General features: G+C 37.6%; 1 protein-coding gene across 2 annotated transcripts in view; it reads right to left on the bottom strand.

The window, feature by feature from the left end:
* Positions 1–22,586, bottom strand: part of LOC137796611 (bis(5'-adenosyl)-triphosphatase-like) — a 280,461-nt gene that overhangs the window by 4,945 nt on the left and 252,930 nt on the right. For both annotated transcript variants that reach the window (XM_068594630.1, XM_068594631.1), the window contains one exon: positions 8,048–8,116. In XM_068594630.1, coding sequence (XP_068450731.1) covers positions 8,048–8,116 — 69 coding nt within the window. The remainder of the gene's footprint in view (positions 1–8,047; positions 8,117–22,586) is intronic.

Below are 22,586 nucleotides of genomic sequence, written 5' to 3'. Positions count from 1 at the left end.
GTGGGCCGGCGAGAATCACCTGCTTCTGAATGTGAGCAAGACCAGAGAGATGGTGGTCGACTTAAGGAGGAAAACGACAGCTTCTAGACCTCTGAGTGTCCTGGGAGAGGACGTGGACATGGTGGAGGAGTACAAGTACCTGGGTGTCTCCATCGACAGCCAGTCGAACTGGAAGGCCAACATCAATGCTGTCTACAAGAAGGAGACGAGTCGACTCTTTTTCCTGAGGAAGCTTCGATTCTTTAACGTGTGCAGCAAGATGCTGGAGTTGTTCTATCAGTCGGTTGTGGCTAGTGTCTTGCACTTCGCCATTGTCTGCTGGGGGAGCAGCATTGGAGCAAGCGACACCAACAAACTAAACAAACTGGTTAAGAAAGCCGGCTCCATCATCGGCTGCAAGCAGGAGCATCTGGAACAGGTGGTGGAGAGGAGAAACTATTGTCTATATTGGACAACCCGGAACACCCTCTCCACCAGCTCCTGCAGGGTCAGCGGAGCACCTTCTCCAAAAGACTCGTCACGCTCTGCTGCCACAAGGACCGCTACAGGAAAACGTTCCTGCCCACGGCAATCAGACTGTACAACAAATCACCTCTGGCCAGATCTGTGGATTAATTTTCACTGTACAATATATATGTTACTATATCTGACACATTTGCACTCTCTGTTTACATTTAATTTAATTTCCGTTCACATGAATTTAACCTCCTGAATGTACTGCATTTAATTTAATTTCCGTTATATTTTATTTCATCTCTGAATACACTTAATACATATTTAATTTGTCTATATATATATATAAATATATATATATATATGTATATATGTATGTATATATATATATATACATATATTTTTCTATTTCTTATTTTGTATATATCTGCCATCCCTGCTATTCTTTTATTTTCTTTCATTACTTATCTTGTGTGTTTAATTCATTCCATTGATGTTGATGTCTGTCAATGTGGGACGCTACTTTGACAAAAAAAATTCCCCTTGGGGATTAATAAAGTACATATCTATCTATCTATCTCGACGCGACGTGAATATTTGCACCGCTTTCAGCGTGAATACAGCGGCCCAGTAGCCGTATGATAGGCCCAGTAGTCCCAGTAATTTTCCAGACCCCCCTCCTCGTCCAATCACCTTTAATGATGAGCTAACGACACATCATTAGCAATCTGTGAGAGAGAGCAAATATGAAGAAAAAACGAAAAGGCGGTGCAGAAAAACTGAAGGAAAAGAAAAGAAAACTCTTGCAGCTGATGCTGCTAAGAGCAGAAATATAATAAACATGTTTGCTGCTGCGGGGGCCGGCGGCAGTGGCGTAGACTCCGGCTCCAGGGCTTTGGCTGCGCCGGGCGCGGCGGGTCCTTCTCCGGAGGAGGTGTCGTCAGACAGTGAAAGTGAGGCTCCCGCTGCCATGGTGGTACAGGAGGGGAAGGAGGAGATAGCAGGTGCGTGTGCTTGCTAACATGTTGTGGATAAACGCTCATTCACTAAATGTTCAGAAACGTTGTCTCACGTTTACTTGACATAATAGATAGTGTGTGGTGTGAGTCTAGTTCTAAAGTGTTGGAAAATGATATACTATCCTGATTAATTAACCACTATTTTATGGTAGTGTGGTTTGAGCATGCAGATCTAAAGTATATAAAGTGTGAATATAGTATATGCAGTGAAAGCGGGGATGTTGATGATTCAATTTACTTAACTCAACTATAACACCATTCAGGCTTCTTACTGTTACTCAAAGGTGAACTGCAAATATAAATGCTAAATAAAGACTATGGAAGAAGTTCATTTTGCGACCCTAATAAATCTTCTGCATACTGGTCTTTGGGAATGACTGATCCAGACGATAATTTATTATAATTCAGCCCATCCCCTGCCATTCCATCTATTTGAACCCTCTTGATCCAACTTGATAATCACTTTGTTCTGTGACAAGATAAATAAAAAAATACTGCTGTTCTGTCATGGCCCCCGGAGAATGAATCCTTACGTTTTCTTCAAGTCCTAAACCTTTCTTTACTGTCACCACTAGCCCAAAATGCTCACTTGCACACATGAAATATCATTATTCAAGATCTGCATAGGCAGATTGGTACTAACTGAGCACATTTGAGATCCTTAGAAGATGAACCCTTTTTAATTTGGACACAAATAATGCATCCTCTGGCCTAAAAATTAGACCTAAATATATACCCTGTATCCATATCAGTATATACACCAAACCCAAACTCCAGTGAACCTAAGGCTTTAAGCAATAAAAAAGCCCAAACCTGAGGTGAAACCCAAAGGTTTGTTGGAACCCAAGTTTAAATTAGGTAGCTGAACAGTTCTCTTTAGAGAATGAACACTTTCGATTGTAATGACTAAAACCTTTCCTATAGCACCACCTTCAGGATGAAAATTATACATTCAGCTCCACCATTCCAGCACAGAGCAGCAAAATTAAATAAGCTTTTTACTTTGGTTAAAAAAAAAATCATTTTTTTGCACATAGCCCATATAAATTTTGATATTATTTAGCTTGAGAATTGGATTGTCGGATTCCAAAGGACAAAAAAATGAAAAGAAAAGTTTAAATACTCCTACAGACAAAGGCTCACACAAATAAGGCTTACAAAGCAAGTATGATGCGTTGTACCAGCTGTTTTTGGGCAAGGTGATGCTGTAAAAAAAATGGAATGTGCCACCTGAAAAATCAGAGCAAGAGAGAGATACCAATATACCAATAAAAAGACAGAGGATGAGAGGGGGATGGAGCAAACAGAGACAGATAGCTACAACATTGTTAAGCTGCTGACTATTCACTATCCCAGAGCTGCTGTCAACCCGCTGGATTGACTGTGCAGCTCTAGGACTCCTGCTGTGCTCCTCCTCATCTAAATGAAATAACAATTGTATGGCACTACGAGTTCCATCCGTTCTTATCCCAGCAATAAACAGCCCGTTGAGTGTGGCTTTACTGTATCTGATAAAGTATTGTACCAGTTCGGAGTGTGGAAATGTACAGTGCAGAGCTATTTTCTGAACTCTGTTATTGCACTTTTGTTAGTATATTGTAATTAAATATTTTACTTCATTGCACTGTGATCCCTGTCCACTGTTATGTAAACTTATTACAGGGTTCATACAGTCATGGAAAACCTGGAAAAGTCCAGGCCTGGATAAGTCATGAAAAAAAATATCCTAAAAGTCATGGAAATTTGTTAGATTCATATGTTCATGTTGTTCATCTACGCAGAGTTTGAAATAATTTAATACGCTTTTAAAAGAAAGATATAAGCAGGCATACACTGTCATATTCGCAGTGTGAATTATTTGCGCTGCAAGTGAATGCACCATAACAAATGACATGCCGTTCGGTTCGTGAGCGGTTGGGATAATTCACTAAGCCAGGGAATTGTAGTTTTAACAATGGGTTACAATCGAAAAGGCTGTTTTCGATTGTAACCCAATCGAAGTCAAAGACGAGTCAAATGTAGGTTGTGTAAAATCCTTCGACATTTCGAACAAGGGGGAGGCGACATTAACGAGCGATGCTAAAGGGAGCCGACATCGGAGCGCTGCTGCTAGTGGAGCTACAGCAACCAGGGCAACTGCTACGCTGAGCATGCTGCTCACTTCGGCGAAGACCGATGGCGCTGTAACAAAACATGATGTTTTCACTGCGGAGGAAATAGACTCGTTCGTTAGAGCCTGGAAACCTGGAAACCAGACGACAGCAGGCGGCCGCTGCGGGAGGCGTTGACAAATAACTGCGATCAAGTCGGACAATTGTCATCTGCCTTCAAAATATTAACAGGAAGTTACAGAATAAAATGCTTCCTGTTAGTTCGGATCTTCAGTCTAGTTTTAGTTTACAGATGACATTTGGATTTATTCATATGTGATTATGAATATATATTCATGTAGAAATGTTTGTGTATTAAACCTGAAACTAATAGTCAACAATCAAGCATTACAACTACACATAAAATAAGGATTTTCTACAACATGTAGTGTTTGCTGTCAGATCTAAGAGCCAGTCAGCTCTCTGATGTGGCGTTTCCTATCATGCACTGAGCCATGGAGTCAGTGGAGAGCAGCTGCAGCACCTGGCTCAAAAATCAACAGCCGCCTGGCTCTCATGAGAGTATTGTTGACCACGTGTGCATGATGTCAGAGCAAGGCAGGAGCAAGTCGGACACAAATCTGACCGGCATGCATTGCGAGTCGATCGCTGGCAATCAATTCTGCACCAAACTGGCTTATATCGAATGGACCTAATGTGGGTACTGATTCAAATTTTTCTTTTAAAACATTCGAAGATGCCAGTCTGCGCTTTCGCCGGATGTTCCCCGATAGCCAGATCGTGGTACAATTTGTTTGTGGCGAAAGCAAATGCTCATACCTGTGCTCGTTCGGGCTCACTCCCCACTTTAAGAGCCTATATATACCGAGATTTTACTAAATGTTTGGTCATTGAAATTTGGTTTAAAGTCATGGAATTTGGTTTGGAGTCATGGAAATCCATTGGTCAAACTGTGTAAGAACCTTGTTATTATATGTGACTTCACCGTAAATGAAACATGGTATTTAATTAAAAATAATAAATTGACTTAAATCAGTTTTATCAAATTGCTATTAACACTCGCTTTTCGTAAGTTACTTGTAATATGTGGTTGAAAAATCTCACCAGCTCAGTCTGTTTGAGCTAGATTCATTTAGAAAACTTACGTTTTTGATAATTGTGCTTTTTTTCTATTTGAATGTAGCTAAAGTACATTTACTCAATACTGCATTTAAGTATTTGAGTTTTTTTTATATTACTTTCTACTTTTACTCTACTACATTTAGGAGGGAAACATTATATGTTTTACATCACTGCATTTGTAATAATATACGTGATATATAATAATAATCCCAACAGCCCTTTTCCTCTATTTAGTGTGCTACTTTTTACTTTTAATATTTCAAGTATTTCTTTTTGTGGTCATATGTTTTTACTTAATTGAAATTTTCACTCCAGGACATGTACTTTTATTGTAACAGAGTAATTTCACGTAGTGGTATTTTTGCTTTGTAATGGTTTTGAAAACTTTGTCTGTTTTTTCTTTCAATCTATCGGCATGCGCAAATCCGTCCTCTCTACAGTTGACGGAACATGCCTGCAATGGACGACGTGTAGCTGTAACAGTGTAACGTATAACAGTAGTTCAGCTACACGTCGTCCGTTGCAGGCATGTTCCGTCAACTGTAGAGAGTATGGAGCTGGACAGTATTGAGCTGCACCTAATCGCTGCAACGGCGCTCGTGTTTATAAGCATTCTTGTGTTTGGCACACTCACTTTGTGAGTAATATTTTACCCTTGTTTTGACCGTTTTCTTTCTCTTAGTAAGCGCCATGTTTTTCATGCTTACTAGCCTAATCATGTGTGTAGTAATGTCGGCTAGCGCTAGCTGAACTATATTATTCATAACGTGGATCGTTGGATGAAGCTTGGTCAATGCTTTAATATTTTTTTATATTTCTTCATCAGTGTTGTAAACAGGGAACATTAAAGACTGTCACATTGAAGTTGAGGAGAAACTTTAGTGTAAAAGTCGCGGACGTGCTCATCCCATGCAAGAGCATGCTCCGTCGGAGATGATTTTTTTTCTGAGGCCAATGATTTATGGAGTACTGACTCACGATGAGAGACTGATTCTGGCAATTTGTGAGTTTCCATGAACAGGAGGGCATTCACATGGTAGAACATCAAAGCAAGTCTTGATGTATCATTTTAGTTTAAGCTAGGCTGCTAAATTTGGTACTATGCTAAATTTAGCCACCAACAATAACAGTCTGAGCTTGTCAAAAACAGGTGTACACAACATGATTGAATGATGGCCAGCACTCTTTACAGACCTGTCTGACCTGTGCTTGACCTGTGCTTGTGCCGAATAACTCTGTTAACTGGTCTTTTCTCTCTCTGTTCTCTGCTACAGCTCATTTGCATATAACGCCACAGAAATAGAGAAATAAATAAATGAAGAAATATATGTGGACACATAAATACAGACATAAATAAATTAAGAAATACAGAAATGTAGAAATACATTTATTGAATGATGTCCTGTCTATGTGTAACTTGTATTTATATATTTCTGTATTTAATCATTTATTTAAGCATTTATTTATTCCTGTATTTATTTATACATTTATTTCAGCTTTTATTTCTGTATTCCTGTATTTATTCATGCATTTATTTACACTTAAGTCATTTTAGGTCCTCCATAACAGTGATGGTGAGTGCCAAAGCAATACCATCCAGAGAAACTATATCATTAGATAATTGATTTCTGAGGTGTTATTAATATTTTTTTTTTTATTAATAATGTATATACTAATCAATTCATTGAGTCCTCATTAAATTGGTCACCAATCTGTATGTTACTAAGGTTGTAAATATGAGCTTTTAGGATAATGGGCAGTTCCCATATGCTGCCATTTGTAACATCTTGATGGAATTACACTCACAGGTTTGTGAAAAAAGAGGCGTTTCACCTGCTCTATTGCGTCCTAAATTGTCTTTATCAACAAATAAATGTATTAAATTTATAAAACACTTCACAGTGGTAAGGTACGAAATAATAATAACACACGGTTATTATTCACTGCAAAGAAAATAGCTTAAAAAAAATCTCATTTGCTGGGTGTGACATGGAAAATATAAATGGTGGCAATGGCCCTGCTCCCACAATAACCCTTATGATCATATGCAAATTAAAAACAAACCTATTTATATTTTGCTGCTGGGACTCCGCATGTTTCATTTCTCCCCCCAGGCACAAAGAGGGAGTACAGTAAAGTTATTTTTCATTATACATGGTTATTGGAATATTCATATCAAACTCAGACTCTCTTCTTACAAATTCAAAATGTCACAGAGAAATTTAAAACAGCCTAAAAGACATGTATATTATTTTCTTATTGAAGTGTTGTGGTTCATTGGTTTGGAGCTTCTGGCTCATGGGGGCTGTAGAGCACGCTTATATTTGTTCAAACTCATCTCTCAGACGTTTAATTAAAGTTATTAGAAGCCACAGGTGAATCAGTTCATTAGCAGTGAATTGTGTTTTCAGTTTCCTACAGTAACACACAGGAGTCTCACTCTGGCAGAACAATGCCTGTTGTGCAGTATTGTAAGATAAATTGATCCACCATCATCCTGTTGTTTTTGCTTATCTATATATTTATATTTTGCCAGATAAAGAAGTAGTACCCCATCAACTTTTAAATAGTCCACTTAATTTACACAAATAGAACATTATGCCTTATGTTAAAGCATGCCATTCTTAGTTTAACAAGTGTTGCATTTTTTAATCTAGGTTACTATTATATATATCAGAGCTCTTTGGTATCTCAGATATAACATGGAACGAAAACACAACACAATGGAAACAACAAATGTATCTTCCTGTTCGGTATATAACTGAACTGATCACTGAACAGATACCGGGTGCAATTACTTCAATAGGTACAGCCTTCCTTGAAAAAAGACTGGTCTTTTCCAAGTCAAGACCAAAACTGAGGCAGAAATCCAGATTCTCATGAAAACACCAACACAATAAAAAGGTAAATTCCTCTTGATTCCCGACTTTTATCCATACCGTGTGTGTGTGTGTGTGTGTGTGTGTGTGTGTGTGTGTGTGTGTGTCTGTGTCTGTGTCTGTGTCTGTGTGTCTAAGGGTACCATAAGAACTGTATTGATAGACGAGTAAAAAGGTAATTTTATGAGTTGGAATTTTTGTTTCTCTGAGTAATCACAGTAATGATGTCCAAATATAAATCACATGCACAGGCAATGAAGAGATAAACACAGTAGTGGAGTTGAGATAAAATACAGAGTCCTGACATAAATTATGGAGAATATTATTTTTGAAAAGGTTATTCTTTTCATTTATTGTACTCTACCCTTGACTACCATATTAGTCCAGCCCAGGGTAGCATAGGTGAAATTGTAATTTCCATAAATCCGCAGGCATAAAGTATCTTAAAATTCTGTAATCTGACCTCATCGTAGACACTGTCATTCCGTTCAAAGTCCCCAGTCTTCCGGGGTAGCACATGGATGTGGACATGCTGTAAGCAAAGAAAACAAGAGACAGTAATGGTTTAGATGAAGGGAATTTTCTGGAGTAACAGGTACATTTTCCTTTGGGATTTGTCTGACACTGATGTGACAGAGCCAGTTTCACAGAGAGTCTTCATTACTTCACAGTACATTGGAGAAGCCAGAGCAAAGCGCTACTGCGGTGCCACAAATCACAGGAGAGTGACCGTGCATTTCAACGAGCGAGCAGCCTGCACACCACAGAGACTCATTTTTATGCTTTTAAGGATTCAATTGACTTTTTCTGCCGCCCCCCTTTTGGCGTCAACCCTCCTGCTGTCACAAACCTGGCCATCTGTATGGTTAACTTTGATTTTCTTCTTTGTATTTGTCCCTATGAAACTACTTTATCTGACAAAAATCACTCCTAGAAAAAAAAATAAACAGCAAACACTCACTAAAGCAAAACAGTTTTCCCTGAAACGCCGTTACACAATCTCCCAATACTTTTAATACCGTCAACACTTAACATGTGTGGTTGTGCAATGAGTGGAAAGTTAGTAAACTTTACTCCAATATTGAAACCTTAACAAAGTAAGACCAGATAATATACAAAATAGAACTATTTAAAACAGCTGAGAGATAAGGAAAAATAAAAAAGTCCCTTCTGTGAGGACTTGAGTTTGTTGTATGTATGTAGTAGCGGGGCCCTTACATACATCTTTACCAGAAGGCTCAAAGAATTCTCAAAAACACAAAGCTGGATTCTCAAAAACACATAGCAGAATTCCGGCGGAACGGAAACAAAAGTAGACACATGAGACCAGGAACACCATGTAGACCTAAATTGTCATTTCCTCGCTCCTCGATTGAAGTGGTTCTGCGTCACCATCTTGATGGCGGTCCGAAAGCTCTTATTCTGCTCTGAGAAGTGAGGAGGAATCTTGGAGGAGTCATGCCCTGCTTTCGAATAGTCCCAAATTTTTTTATAACCTCTGTAAAAACGTCATGCGGTCAAGGAAAGATGGGAAAGAGAATTCATAAGGAGTTAGGAAAAGACAACCGTGTAGAAAATTCAATTCCACTTTCACTAAGTGACGTAGTTATCACACAACTGCAGGCGGTCTGCTGTGGTGAAACTACAATGTTGTAGTCCATCTCGGACCACAATAAAGATCATCTTAAATACTTTGTCCATGTGTTCTTACAGTGTTGTGTCATGCAACACTGTATTGCGTCAATTTAAACAACACGGTTCATGGTTTTACTTTATTAACAATGTTGGAATATAAATGAAAGCAGGAATATGGAAGTAAAACCAAGGTATGTTTCATATAGAGTACAATGCTATTAAACTCTAATAAAGTCTAAATTAAATACGTAATCCCATTAACGATGTGTGTCATATAAATGTGTCTCATATCCCTTTATGTTGTTATGGTTTATATGCAAATTAAGATTTGATCATTAGAATATGCAGACAACAGTTTATGAAACACAACTCAGTTTAACCTCGAAGTGTTGACTTGATTGTGTTTTTATTGTAATGTAAGAAAATAGTTGATTAAAAAAGATGATAACAATAATCAGAAACATAACTCTTAACTCTTTCATTAAAGCTTCTGTAACTAAAGTAAAATAAAAGAATGAGGGCTGAGGCTGCAGTACAACACCAGAGAGAGAATATCAAATACGTCAGTTTGATCACTTTACAGTGTTTCCCACACTCTCCTCTGTATCGCAAGCAGTGGAGTTGAAGTAACGTAACGTTCATAGTTTCATACCAGACTGAAGACGATCACAGATTAAACTGAAGTTATATGAGTGTTTTCTTATTCACCATCTGCTTAAAATATGTTCATTGTAGGTCATTGTAGATGAACAACAAAAGGACCACAAACAACTTTTGATCTGTTGTTTCCTTTAATAACTTTTATAATGTATGCAATTAAAATCAGAGACGTATAGTTATTTTATAATGATGTCACATTTAGAATTTTAAAACATATTGATATAAATAATTAATAAATAAGACGCATTCTGCTCGTAAAAATTAATCCTGCGCTTATGATAAACATTAAGAAAATACTCAAAATACACAATGCAGTTTGTTCAACAGGTAACAGATGACAGAGAAAACATCTACACCAGAGGTCACCAACACAGTGCACCTTATCACCCGCAGGGACCACGTGAGTCGCCCGCGAGACATGTTCTAAATATAGAAAAAAAATTGAGCTTTGTCAAAAAAAAAGTTAAAAAAAATATATCAACCGGCCATGGTCGCCTTAAAACTCTTCTCTGTATCGCAAGCAGTGGAGTTCTGCCCCAATGCAATGCACACAGACACGGACGCGCACACAGACACGGGCGCACACACAGACACGGGCGCACACACAGGTGAGCACACAGACACGGGCGCGCACACAAGTGGGCACGGGCGCGCACACAGAGATAGAGACAGAGCGGCGAAAAATATGTTGCATGCTTTTCACAATGGGATTGGCTGCTTTAAGCTATCACTATTTGAAGCTATCAGCTATTACTTTTAAAGCCTAACAGTTCATGTATGTGTAGGTCGAGAGTCTCTGAAAATATTCTTCCAAAAGACCGAAAAATGCACTGCAGTGACAAAGCCTGCACACTTTGTGGATGTCATTAACCTTCTATGTTCATTCTTTTTAAAGGCAATTCAAAACTTCTATGTCTTATGTGTTCAGCCAATTATTAAAAGCACATTGTGAAGCTTTGCTATGAGAAAAAGCAAGTGAAGTGAAGGAACAGAATCTAAGAGCCAATATGATCCTGCGCTGTCCAACAATAATCTTAACAGAGACTATCGAGCTGAAACAAGTGGTTTAATAACAGATATACTCCCTCACACATATTTTATAAGATAATACTATAATTTATATTATATTAATTTAATTATATTTTTTAAATTCATCCCTTATTGTAATTTAAATGAGAGAGGAATTTTTATTTATTATTAGAGTTTTTATAATTCAGCCAGTTAAATTTGAAAACTGATAATAAATATTGTTGAGATATTTTTTTTCTTTATTTGAATAGACAGATGTTGAAAGAACTGCTGGCTACTTCAATACACATGAGACTAAATCATAGCGCAACTCGGACATTATTATGATATACTGGACCTTTGCATGATGACATATTCTCAAACTGGACCTTTTTTAACATTAGTTGAATACTTCTGCTTTAAAGAATTAACATTTTGGTGCCATGCTGTTGAATCACGCTCAAGAACGGCTTCGACTGCGAGCGAGCAAGTGACGCAACGTGCCCTTGGAAACGGGCCGCACAGAAAGAATGAAAAAAAAAAAAAAACAAGGCCGGTTTTATTTTGAAAATGACCGGCGTGAGAGTAAGAGGCTCAGATGCACAGACCCATGGTACTCTTGACATATGTCAAGAAACTACGTGATAAAGTTGCCCGCAAAGTTAAACTTAAATGTACATTTCAAATCTGCCGGAGAGCCGGTGTTCTGGATTAAAAACAAGGCAGAATGTCCTAAAATCGCCAAAAAGCTCTAAAAACCTGCAAGCAACATCCAAACCATGAGTGTGAATACAGATCGCAATCAGTAGTATAAAAGTCAGTCAGTGATTACTTTATTTTAGGTTTCAGAGTGAATTTGACGTGTTCTGGGAAGAACTGAATGTAGTTGGGGAATGTTAGAGAGGGGGCCGGTTGGCTGTCGGCCCATGGGGGATTTCCCTGGTATCGTCTATGGCAAGTCCGCCCCTGGTTGGACGAGCTGGCAAAAAAACGACACAGACCTGGATAAAAGTCCCTTCAAAATAAAATCACAGGATTGAAAAAAAAAGGATTCTAATTCTTTTTTTTTCCCAAGCAAAGACCCATTAAAAATGGGTCCGCGACCGTTGAGAACCACTGGTCTAACTTGAATCCCAATGCTTGTATATGACTTAGATCAGTAAACGAGACTATCAGATAGAAGATTGGCTGGTTCTATATTTTTTCTATAGTTACTATTAATGCTTTGTCATCAGTGCTACCGGGTTGGATTCCCTGGGAGATCAGATGAAATCAAGCAGGTTCACTCGAAACTCCTTCAGCTCAGACTCCAGCAGGGCCTTCAGACCAGAGCTCAGCTCGACAGCAGTGTCTCTTCCTTCGACCAGGAACTGGGCTTTGCCTTGCTACTCCACCGGTTTTGGCTGGGAGACAACACCAGGCGGCTGGAGACCCAGGCCCTCTTGCCGGGCCCACAGGGCATGAAAGAACCAGAATCAAGGCTGAGCAGAGCGGACACCAAGTCAGGTTTTGCTCCAATTGTTTTGACTCACCAGCTGTATGTCAACCCTGACCCTCAGTAGAATTGTTTTGCCTTATTTTCTAACAATTTAGAGCAAAAAAGATTTGTCATCATTGCCCTTGGGATCACATTTATGAAGATAACTTCCCTAGTCTACATTTACTCGATAATAGCTACAGATATACTCACAATAAATCCCTGCTTTGTACATTATATTACACAAGGTAGTGGTGGATTTGTTCTCTGGTGGTAAACGTATTTACATTTTTTTTTAATCCTTGTTCAAAGCTAATGTAGAGAGGGTGGAAAGCATCCAGTTCCTGGGTCTTCACATTTCCAAGGACCTCACTTGGTCCTTGAATGCATCACACCTGGTGAAGAAGGCCCGGCAGAGGCTCTTCTTCTTGAGGAAGCTCAAACAAGCCAGCCTCCCCCCGAAGCTTTTAGTGAACTTCTACGGAAGTGTCATAGAAAACATCCTATGTCAGTGCTTTTTACTGTGTGGTTTTCCAGCTGCACGGCAGAGAATAGGAAGGACCTGGCCCGGGTTGTCAGAACTGCACAAAGGATTGTGGGAGCTAATCTCCCGGACCTGGACACTGTGTATGCTGGCCGCCTCCAGAAGAAAGCCAGCAACATATACAAAGACACCACACACCCTGGTCACGCTCTGTTTGTTCCACTGCCATCAGGAAGACAATTCAGGACCATTAAAACCCGGTCTAACAGGCAGAGGAACAGCTTTTTCCCAAGAGCGGTTTCCTCCATCCCCCCACCCTTACCACCCCACCCAGCTCACACCAGACAGTCACTTTTGCACTTTAAAAACATTGATTTGCCTGTGTTTTATGTCTTATCTATTTTTATTTTTTATTTTGAAAATGCCATTTTAAATTAGTTTACATGTCATACATGTTTGTATATGTTACTGCTGTCTTAACTTTCTGTTCCAACGTAATTTCGTCGTATGTTTTTTTTACAATGACAATAAATATATTCTTATCCTTATTTATTCAAGTTCAAGTAGAACACTACATTATTGGGAGGTAACAATGTTGTCGGTCCTATTCTGTGCTGTGATCCAGTTATTAGTTATTTATTAGCAATATTGCAGTTCAGTGCTGTATGTTGTGCCATAAATCCCCCTATGTGATGTTTGGTCTTGTCCTGAGGTGTCTGTTTGTGTATATTCATCATCAAGGGCATAGTAACCTAATTGTGGGGCCGTTATTTATTTTTCATTACTACACTGTGATAAACTGTGGAGGCAGGCTGAGAATCAATGTTTATAAATGCTACAAACAAGATAACATGTTTGGAGGCGTCTGCATTTTAGTATGCATTTTCTATTTAATGAGGTCATTTACACAATGTCTGCATTATTAAATTGGCCTACCTTGAGTAAAACTTCTGAAGCAGAACAAAATAACATCATGGCGGAAGAGCTATGATGTTATTCACAGAGGCTTACTAAATGAGAACTGAGTAAATAAGGCAGTGGTCTCTGAACACTGAGTATGTATATGTGTGTGTGTGTGTGTGTGTGTGTGTGTGTGTGTGTGTGTGTGTATGTGTGAGAGAGTGTCTGTATACCAGGAAGTGGGAGGATAGTATAGCTGTTATGGGACATTATAGTGCCCTGATGCAGCAGTGTTTGTGTGTTTGTGGCAGGTTCCAGACCCGCCACAAACACATGTTCATGCATGACAAGGGGGACATTGCTTGGGCTCTCCATCCTAACGACTATTACACAATTTCACAACCTGTTGTGTTTTGACCAATAAGTGGCTGAGAGATCCGCACAATGCAACATAAAGGAAAAGTGTCCGGATATTCTCAATCTTTTGTATATAATATAATATGACAATCTGTATTCTAATAATTTTCATATATCATACCAACAATACTAATATTGTGTGAGTATCGAAGCCTGATGTTTCTTCTTTATTAGTGCCACAGAGCTTTATTGTTGTACAAAAACTATTGAAACCACATATATGAGCCACACTGTTGGACTGGTTGACATGTTCCTTCATTGCCATAAACATACACACTGTAGTTTATTTTGGCTCCATACCACATACTTTCCTCATGTTTGACGAACAAAAACTAGTGTTCAGCTGTTTTAAGATTTTTTTTATTTAAACAAATGTAAATCAAACTTTATTTGAGCATTTGTGAATGAGTTAGGGAGTAGGGTTGACTAAAATAAGAGCTACAGACTCGCATGATAGATCAGGAAGTATTGAGAGATAGACATATTGTTAGTTTTTATCTTTTATTAAGATTTGGTGACAGAAGAATATATAGAATATTGTAGGATGATCTCATCCAGCATTCATAAGGAAATAATACAAAATTTCTTGCACGTAATCATGATTGAGGAAGTATAAAGACGACAAAAACCCACAAATGGGTTCGTGCTACAACAGGATGGACGTGTGGTGTTGAGCTCCTTAGGGCCGGTTAGTCAATACACCTCCTATTAATGTAAAGCCACACAAATACGATACCAAGTTGAATATGAGAGAAGGGAGATTTCAAAGAAGGTGTACGTCTGACAAGAAAATGGATAAAAATCATGTTGTCACAGTCTTTTACACATTTCCTCCACTGTGGTGCGCAGCGACAGTAACTCCAGAGACAATTTCCCCCCCCAGTCCGCCTGTGATGTAGACTATACGGCACTCATTGAAGGCTTATGTCTGAAACCAACAGCCAACCACTCAGCAGTGGACACTAATATCTGAGAATTGATTGGTGGACGACGCACAATCAACTGCAGGTGATGAAGCAATCATAGCTAACCAAAATGTGCTGCTATAGGGCTATGCACAACTGTATAAGGAGCTCAGAGGATTCAAACAAGGTGTGATAGCACACGAGAAGGAGCAGGGGGCAGGGGAGAAGGGCGACCATTTCAATAATAATTGTTGATGTATAAAACTCATGTTGAACTATTTTTCCTGGTCAGACTTCCGAACCATGTCTGGTGAAGAGCTCTGCCCATTCAATTAAATTATTCCAAGTTTCTGTTTAATAAATGCTTAAAGACATTTAAGGTTTCACATCACATTTGTTTTCTCTAAAGGAGATTGATACGGTTAATTAATTTCCATCACAGAGATTAAAACAGCTACCACAAAAATACCTGTGACTCGACATTCCTACCAAAAGTTAAAGAAATTAGAGACAAGACATAGATAAACTACTAACGACAGAGATAGAAAATAAAACTTGATTTCTTATAAACAATCTTACATAAGCAAATAAACTACTTTCAAAAAGACTGCAAAAACAACAGGCAAACAGGACAATCCATAAGTCAAATTTCAAGAACAATTATTTAAATTTGTATTGCCAACCACCATCTGCCGACGAGGACACATTTTTTTTTAGAGACACTGGACACCGATATATGTATGTATGTATATGTTTGTATGTATGTATATATATATATATATATATATATATATATATATATATATATATATATATATATACATACATATATATATATATATATATACATACATACATACATACATATACATCCCAACACATGCTTGGCGTTGGGATGTTACTTAAGGCTGGTTGTGCTGGTGAAACGACAACGTCTTCCAGAGTGTACATCTGACATCTACATCTGACTGCATTAGAGCGGAAATAGTTAAATAGGTATATTGGAAGCTCATTCTGCTCATGCGTTAAAAAAACTAACGCATTAATCCGGTAATTTAATCATAATGCGTTAACGCGTTATTTTTCACAGCTCTAGCATTCAGCTCTATTCAGCTTTTTCATATATATTCATCCGCATTCAGCTTTAAAAAATATATATTTACCTATATTCAGCTTTTTTCATATCTATTTAGCTATATTCAGCTTTTTTCATATATTCAGGTAAATTCATCTTATTTCATATATATTCAGCTAAATTCAGCTTTTTTCATACATACTCAGCTATGTTCAGCTTTCTTTTAATATATATTCAGCTGTATTCAGCTTTTTTCATATATATTCAGCTTTTCTATTTTTTTAAATATATATTCTGCTATTTTTAAAATATATATTCAGCCATATTCAGATTTTATCCCACTATGTTCCGCTATTGTTTTCAAATATTTCAGCTTTAAGCTTCAGCTATTTTCATATATATTTAGCTATATTCAGCTTTTTTCATATATATTCAGATTTTTTCATATATATTCAGCTATATTCAGCTTTTTTAAAAATATATGTTCAGTTATATTCAGCTATTTTAAGCTACATATCACTATGTCCAGCTATATTCAGCTATGTTTTTCAAATGGTTCAGCTTTAAGCTTCAGCTTTTTGCATTCTAATGCATTATCAGAAGGAAATGCTCTTTCTAGTTTTAAGTCGCTTTGGATAAATCGTCAGCTAAATAACATGCAAAAGGAAGATTTTGCCATATTGATATGGTAAAGGCTGAGAGATATAGTTTATCCTATCTAATGTCTTCTAGGCAGAGACACATTGAAGTCCTGTTTATTACTGTAAACTGTCCGTCTCAGCAACTTAGCAATCTTATTGAACAGTGACTGCAGTACATTTCTATCAATATACCCATATTGATATATGTAAAGTCAACTGAATTATTCCATACAGCCTCCAACCAAACCAAACCTACCACTCTTGTGTAGTACATCGTCAAGTGATAGCAAATCCATCTAATACTGTTGACCACCAATCCAAAGGCTTTTTGGAATTTAAGTTTTCTTTCAGTAGGACGTTTGTCAGTCTCCATAGGGACATTTCCCATGTGTTGTCCCTCAGGCATTAGTGTTGGTAAGCGTTATATTTTCCATATATTGTACTTGCTGCCACAAAGACATATTATCAGTAGTTAGCAACATTCATCATTTGTAAACTGATGACATCATGTTTTTAATTTAAAGGTGATGGATAATAACATTTCTTTCCTGAAAGACATATAGTTACTTGATGGGAAATCCTGTTCTGAAGTTAAATACATGTAGGTAGCATGTGGTATTTTATTATCTGGTGTTTTTTATCATCTGTTTTATTTATTCGATTGTATTTTTTAAAATTCATTTGACTGTGAAGCACTTTGTGACTGGTGTCGATAAAAGGCAACAACAATGTTTATATAGATAAACGTTGTTGTTTATCTACATAAACATCCAATATTCTATTCAAATCAACTCTTATCTCCGGTGAGTTCTATCTCAAAATTAAACCTGAGCTCACAAGATTGTACAAGGCAAGTGTTTTCTTCTTCTTTTAACAGCTCCATGAACAGCTACTAAAGCACTCATGCTAATCCTTTGTCAAATGCATAATCTATTGAGACTTTTCCAAATCAAAACCTATCATAACTCCTGTGTCTCACTCACTCAATCTTTCAAATTCACTGTTAAGAATTTACAATCCTGTGGGTTTATTCAGTATAGTCTACTTCATGCATATTACATCTAATCATTTTATCTATGAACACTCATATAAAACAGCCAGGCTTGCTTAGTAAACAAATAGAATATATACACAGACATCCACATGACAAATCACTATAATCACCCTGCATTTTCCATAAGACAAAAATAAAATCCAATTCCATCCTTCATAACACAGAGATTTGTCTTGTGTCTTTTCGCTACTCCAGGCAGTGAGTTTATAAGAGTGCATTTGCTCCTCTCTTATAGCCTGCCTCACTCTTATTCAATGAAAGGACCATTTTTATTGCTGGTGCACAGGCACCTGATTGCAATAATACAGATGATCGATGGGGGTGGGCCACTACTGTAGCAGGTGTGCTATATGCGCTAAGATAATCTGTTTTCATAAAAAATACCAGTCAGGTCTACACATCAAGAGTTGCTTTGGTTCAAATTACTTGATGTAGATATTTTCAGTGAGTTAAGGATCAGTCAGAAACAACAGTTCTATTATTACTGCCTTGATTCACTGCTCCCCGGGTGTGCTTTCCTGCAGTAAAGCCACTCAACAAAGCTTCTGCAAGAATATTTCACAGCTGCTGATATTCTTATAATGCCTCAATATAACCTACTTGCTGGTGTGAATCTATCTGAACTCAAACAAACATGTATTACTCTTTGACCTTGTTTGTATTGTCAGATGAAAGCCATTTCATCTGAAACAACCTGTCGATTAAAAATGAGAGTTTAGGAAATGGAAAAATAAAGATCTTTTGAAAAGGCATTGTTCTCTTTGGGGACACAGTTGAGATTGCTTTTTTAGGGAGAATGCAGTAGGTGGCTTGGACAAAAATCAGCTGGACAGAAGGACTTTTTTCCTTTGTTACCAACTGAAGAATGAGTTAGTGCACTTTGGAGCTGAATCAGCGAGCAGTAACATAGGGAAAGCAGTTGGGGGGCGGGGGGGGCGGAATTCACATACCTATTGTGTGTTTAGAGCAGGGGTGTCCAAACGTTTTTCACTGAGCCACAAACAGGAAAATATATGAAAGTCTGGGCCACTCAGGTGAGGTATATCGCACAATGAATCAATTGCATTGAGAGGGGCTTATCACTTTAAATCTCTCCCAGACGGTGTAGTTCAGACCTGGGCGTCTTACGATTCTCCCAGTCCAGCCCACGTGAGGTCAATCAAAACTTTAAAAAAATACAAATGAACGTATTATGGCGTCATGGCTTTCACTTTAAAGCCGAGTTATGGAGGTGCGCGCGTGCTTCCGTAGCCTCACTGACAGGCCGTGTTGACGAATTGAGCCTGACATGAAAGCACGTAGTGTTATATAGTTTCTGTTCTCAACAAGCAACGAGTGCAACAAGCAGCTTTGTCCCACAAAGCTCTCACACCGGCAGGCTCCACGTCCAGATTGAAAGTTCATCGCGCATGCGCAAAGCTCCTGACCCGTCTGATCCACTATGGCAGAGCACTTTAAGTCAGGATCAGGCAGGATATTACTCTCCTTTAAAATATATATACATATACATATACATATATATATATATATATACATATATATATATATATATATACATATATATATATATATATATATATATGTATATATATATACACATATATATATATACATATATATATACATATATATATATATATATATATACATATATATATATATATATATATACATATATATATACATATATATATACATATATATATATATATATATATACATATATATATACATATATATATATATATATATATATATATATATATATATATATATATATATATATATATATATATATATCATTGGTTAACCCTTAGTACGGAACCTGTCGCAGGCGACAGAAAGTAATGTAATGGCCCTGCATCAGTAAGTTGCGAGACGTTGTCTGGCTTATTGGGTGCTATGGAGAAGACATTCCATTTGTTCAGAAACAGGATAAATGTTCAGAAACAGGATAAATACTTACAGAAATATAATGTATTTGATGAGTCACACTTGATAAAATGGGTTATTTGTTATAATTCTAAGTATAAACCAGATATGAATCATTCTAAATGGGTTAGGGTAACCCTAACACTACGTTATTTCTTTGTGATAGTCAATTTTTTTTTTATCTGGACTTTATCTGGCCCAAATATCTCCTTGTTACACAAGCCAGATCATGTTTGTGGAATGATTTGGAGGATGGTTGTGCAGGGACAAGTGTAAATGTTTTGGAACGTGGGGGTTGCATGTATGGTGCATTGTTCAGGGAAAGGTGTAAATGTTCTGCAATGTGGGGATGTAAGAGTCCTGGGTGGGTTGTATTTTCCTTTTGTAAATATAAGTAGACAGCAATTAGGCTAGCCAGACAGTATTGTGTGCCATCAGTGTAATGTATTGCCTGAATAGGATTAATTTGCATTGGAATTAGTTATACTTGACCACCAACATGGTTGCACATTTCCCGGTGAATACAACAAGAGGACGCTGCAGACATTGTGTGAAAGTATATTCCAATACGCTCTGCAGAAAGTGCAATCTCCGCCTCTGCTTTTCAGAAGAAAGGAACTGCTTTGGGACTACCATTGCAAGTAAATAACGGACACTGAATCTTTGAAGTTTTCTATAACCTTTTATACAGTTTTTATGTTTTTAAAATAAATTATGATTCAAATAAATATGACTGTTGGGTGATTAATGAAATGCATTGTTATAGTGCTATGTAAGAAATACACACCCCAAATTAACAAGTGTGCATTTTGTGCATTTGTTCTGACAGTTTGAGAGCAAATGCTGAAATTCTGCTACCCACGAGGCCCAATGTTGCAATATTACGTTTCCCTAAAAACTTACAAAAACATTTTTAAAAAAAAATAAATCCTTCATTATCTGCATCAGAACTCTTACAACATCATCTAACTTAAAAAAAATTAATTAGACATTATTTTTATGTTTGGGTCTTACAGGGATGTACTTGGGCTCACTCTAGCGGAAATTTGATTTCCTTGACTCGACAAGACAGGCTTCATTGTTTTAAACACCATTTTAACATTGTGAGGAAGTGCAGCACGGCCCTGTTGGGTTTACTGACCACGGTTATAACCTCTGGTTATCTGCAATGTTTTTATCACTAACTTAAAGCCCAGAAGTGCATATTGGAATTTTAACCCAACTCTCTTATCCGATGCACATTTCAAGGCTGTGTTCAGGTTTTTTTTAAATGGTTTTAGGGGCATAAAACAGGATTTTAAATCCTTGAAGCTATGGTGGGATTGTGGGAAGGCTGATATAAAACAGCTCTGTCAACAGTACACTCTCAATGTCACGCGGGATATTACCAAATCTATGAGAGATCTAGAGACTGAAATTGTGGCGCTGCAGAACTTAGCAGAATCCCCTGGAGATCAAGATCATATTGATGACGTCAAAACTAAAAGGTCTGCTGTGACAGACGCATTAAGGCACTAAGGCACAGGGGGCGCTGGTGAGGTCACGCTTCATGAATGCAACACAGAGGTGGCAGCTCCTAAACCTGGTGCTGGGAGAGGCCAAGCAGGCCAAGCAGGCAATTTACAGCAGGAGGAAACGCAGGGTGGAGGGCAAGGCGGGTCAGGAGGCACCTCCTGTACTCAGGTCTCTGGTCAAAGCCAGAGTCTGGGTAGATTGTAGATTTTTTAAGAGCATGAACAGTATGGACGAGTTCATCCAGAATTGGTGTTATGATGATCCACTGTGCTATGTATCTGGAGAGGAGTTAGCTTTCAACGTTCCGTTTGGCTAAGCCATGAAGTGATTAGGGTGACATGATGTTGGCGAAAGATAAGATAAATGTCTGACACTGATAGTAAAGTAAAGGTTTTGTAAAAGTCAAAAGTTTCTCTGTCTCTCTCAGCTTTATTGGCATGAATGTTGTAACTGCAATATTGCCAAAGTATCAAAACACATCAGAAAAACATAGAAATATACAACTTAAACAGATAACAACAATAATAATAAAACAATATGTTATTAAAATAATCTCTCTCTCTACCTCTCTCTCCCTTGTTTACCTGAAATGAACACTTTATCATTTTATTTTGAACCGCCCTGTTTGGCAGTTGTTTTTCAATAAAATCAAACATTTGCATGATGTAAGCCAATGCACTTTTTCATGTTAAGAACATTAAACTATTGTCCATATTGGACAACTCGGACCACCCTCTCCACAAGCTCCTGCAGGGTCAGCGGAGCACTTTTTCAAAAAGACTTATCACGCTCCGCTGCCACAAGGACCGCTACAGGAAGGCATTCCTACCCACGGCAATAAGACTATACAATAAATCCCTCGAGTCCAGATCCGTGGACTAATTCTCACTGTACACTGTACACGTATATAGATAATACTGATGTTCATACGTTATGTATGTTGCATACATATATTTTGCATTTTGCACATTGCACTCAGTTTACATTTAATTTAAACCAACCCCTTGAATACACTGCATTTAATTTAATTTCAGTTTGCATTTAATTTAACCTCCGAATACACTGCTGTGTTTGCTTGTTGTGTATGTTTCTGCACATGTGTATGTGTGTATGTGTATATGTATGCATGTGTGTATATGTGTATGTATATATGTATGTGTACATGTATGTATGTATGCATGTGTGTATGTATGTGTACATGTATGTATGTATGTATGCATGTGTGTATGTATGTATGTATGTATGTATGTATGTATGTATATATGTATGTGTACATGTATGTATGTGTATGTGTATGTA

The sequence above is a fragment of the Clinocottus analis genome, unplaced genomic scaffold, assembly GCF_023055335.1.
Source record: "Clinocottus analis isolate CAN_PGR_092001 unplaced genomic scaffold, fCliAna1.0.p SCAF_3, whole genome shotgun sequence".
NCBI lineage: Eukaryota > Metazoa > Chordata > Actinopteri > Perciformes > Cottidae > Clinocottus > Clinocottus analis.
Note: the sequence above shows the minus strand (reverse complement) of the source record. Positions and strands in the feature narration are given on the sequence as shown.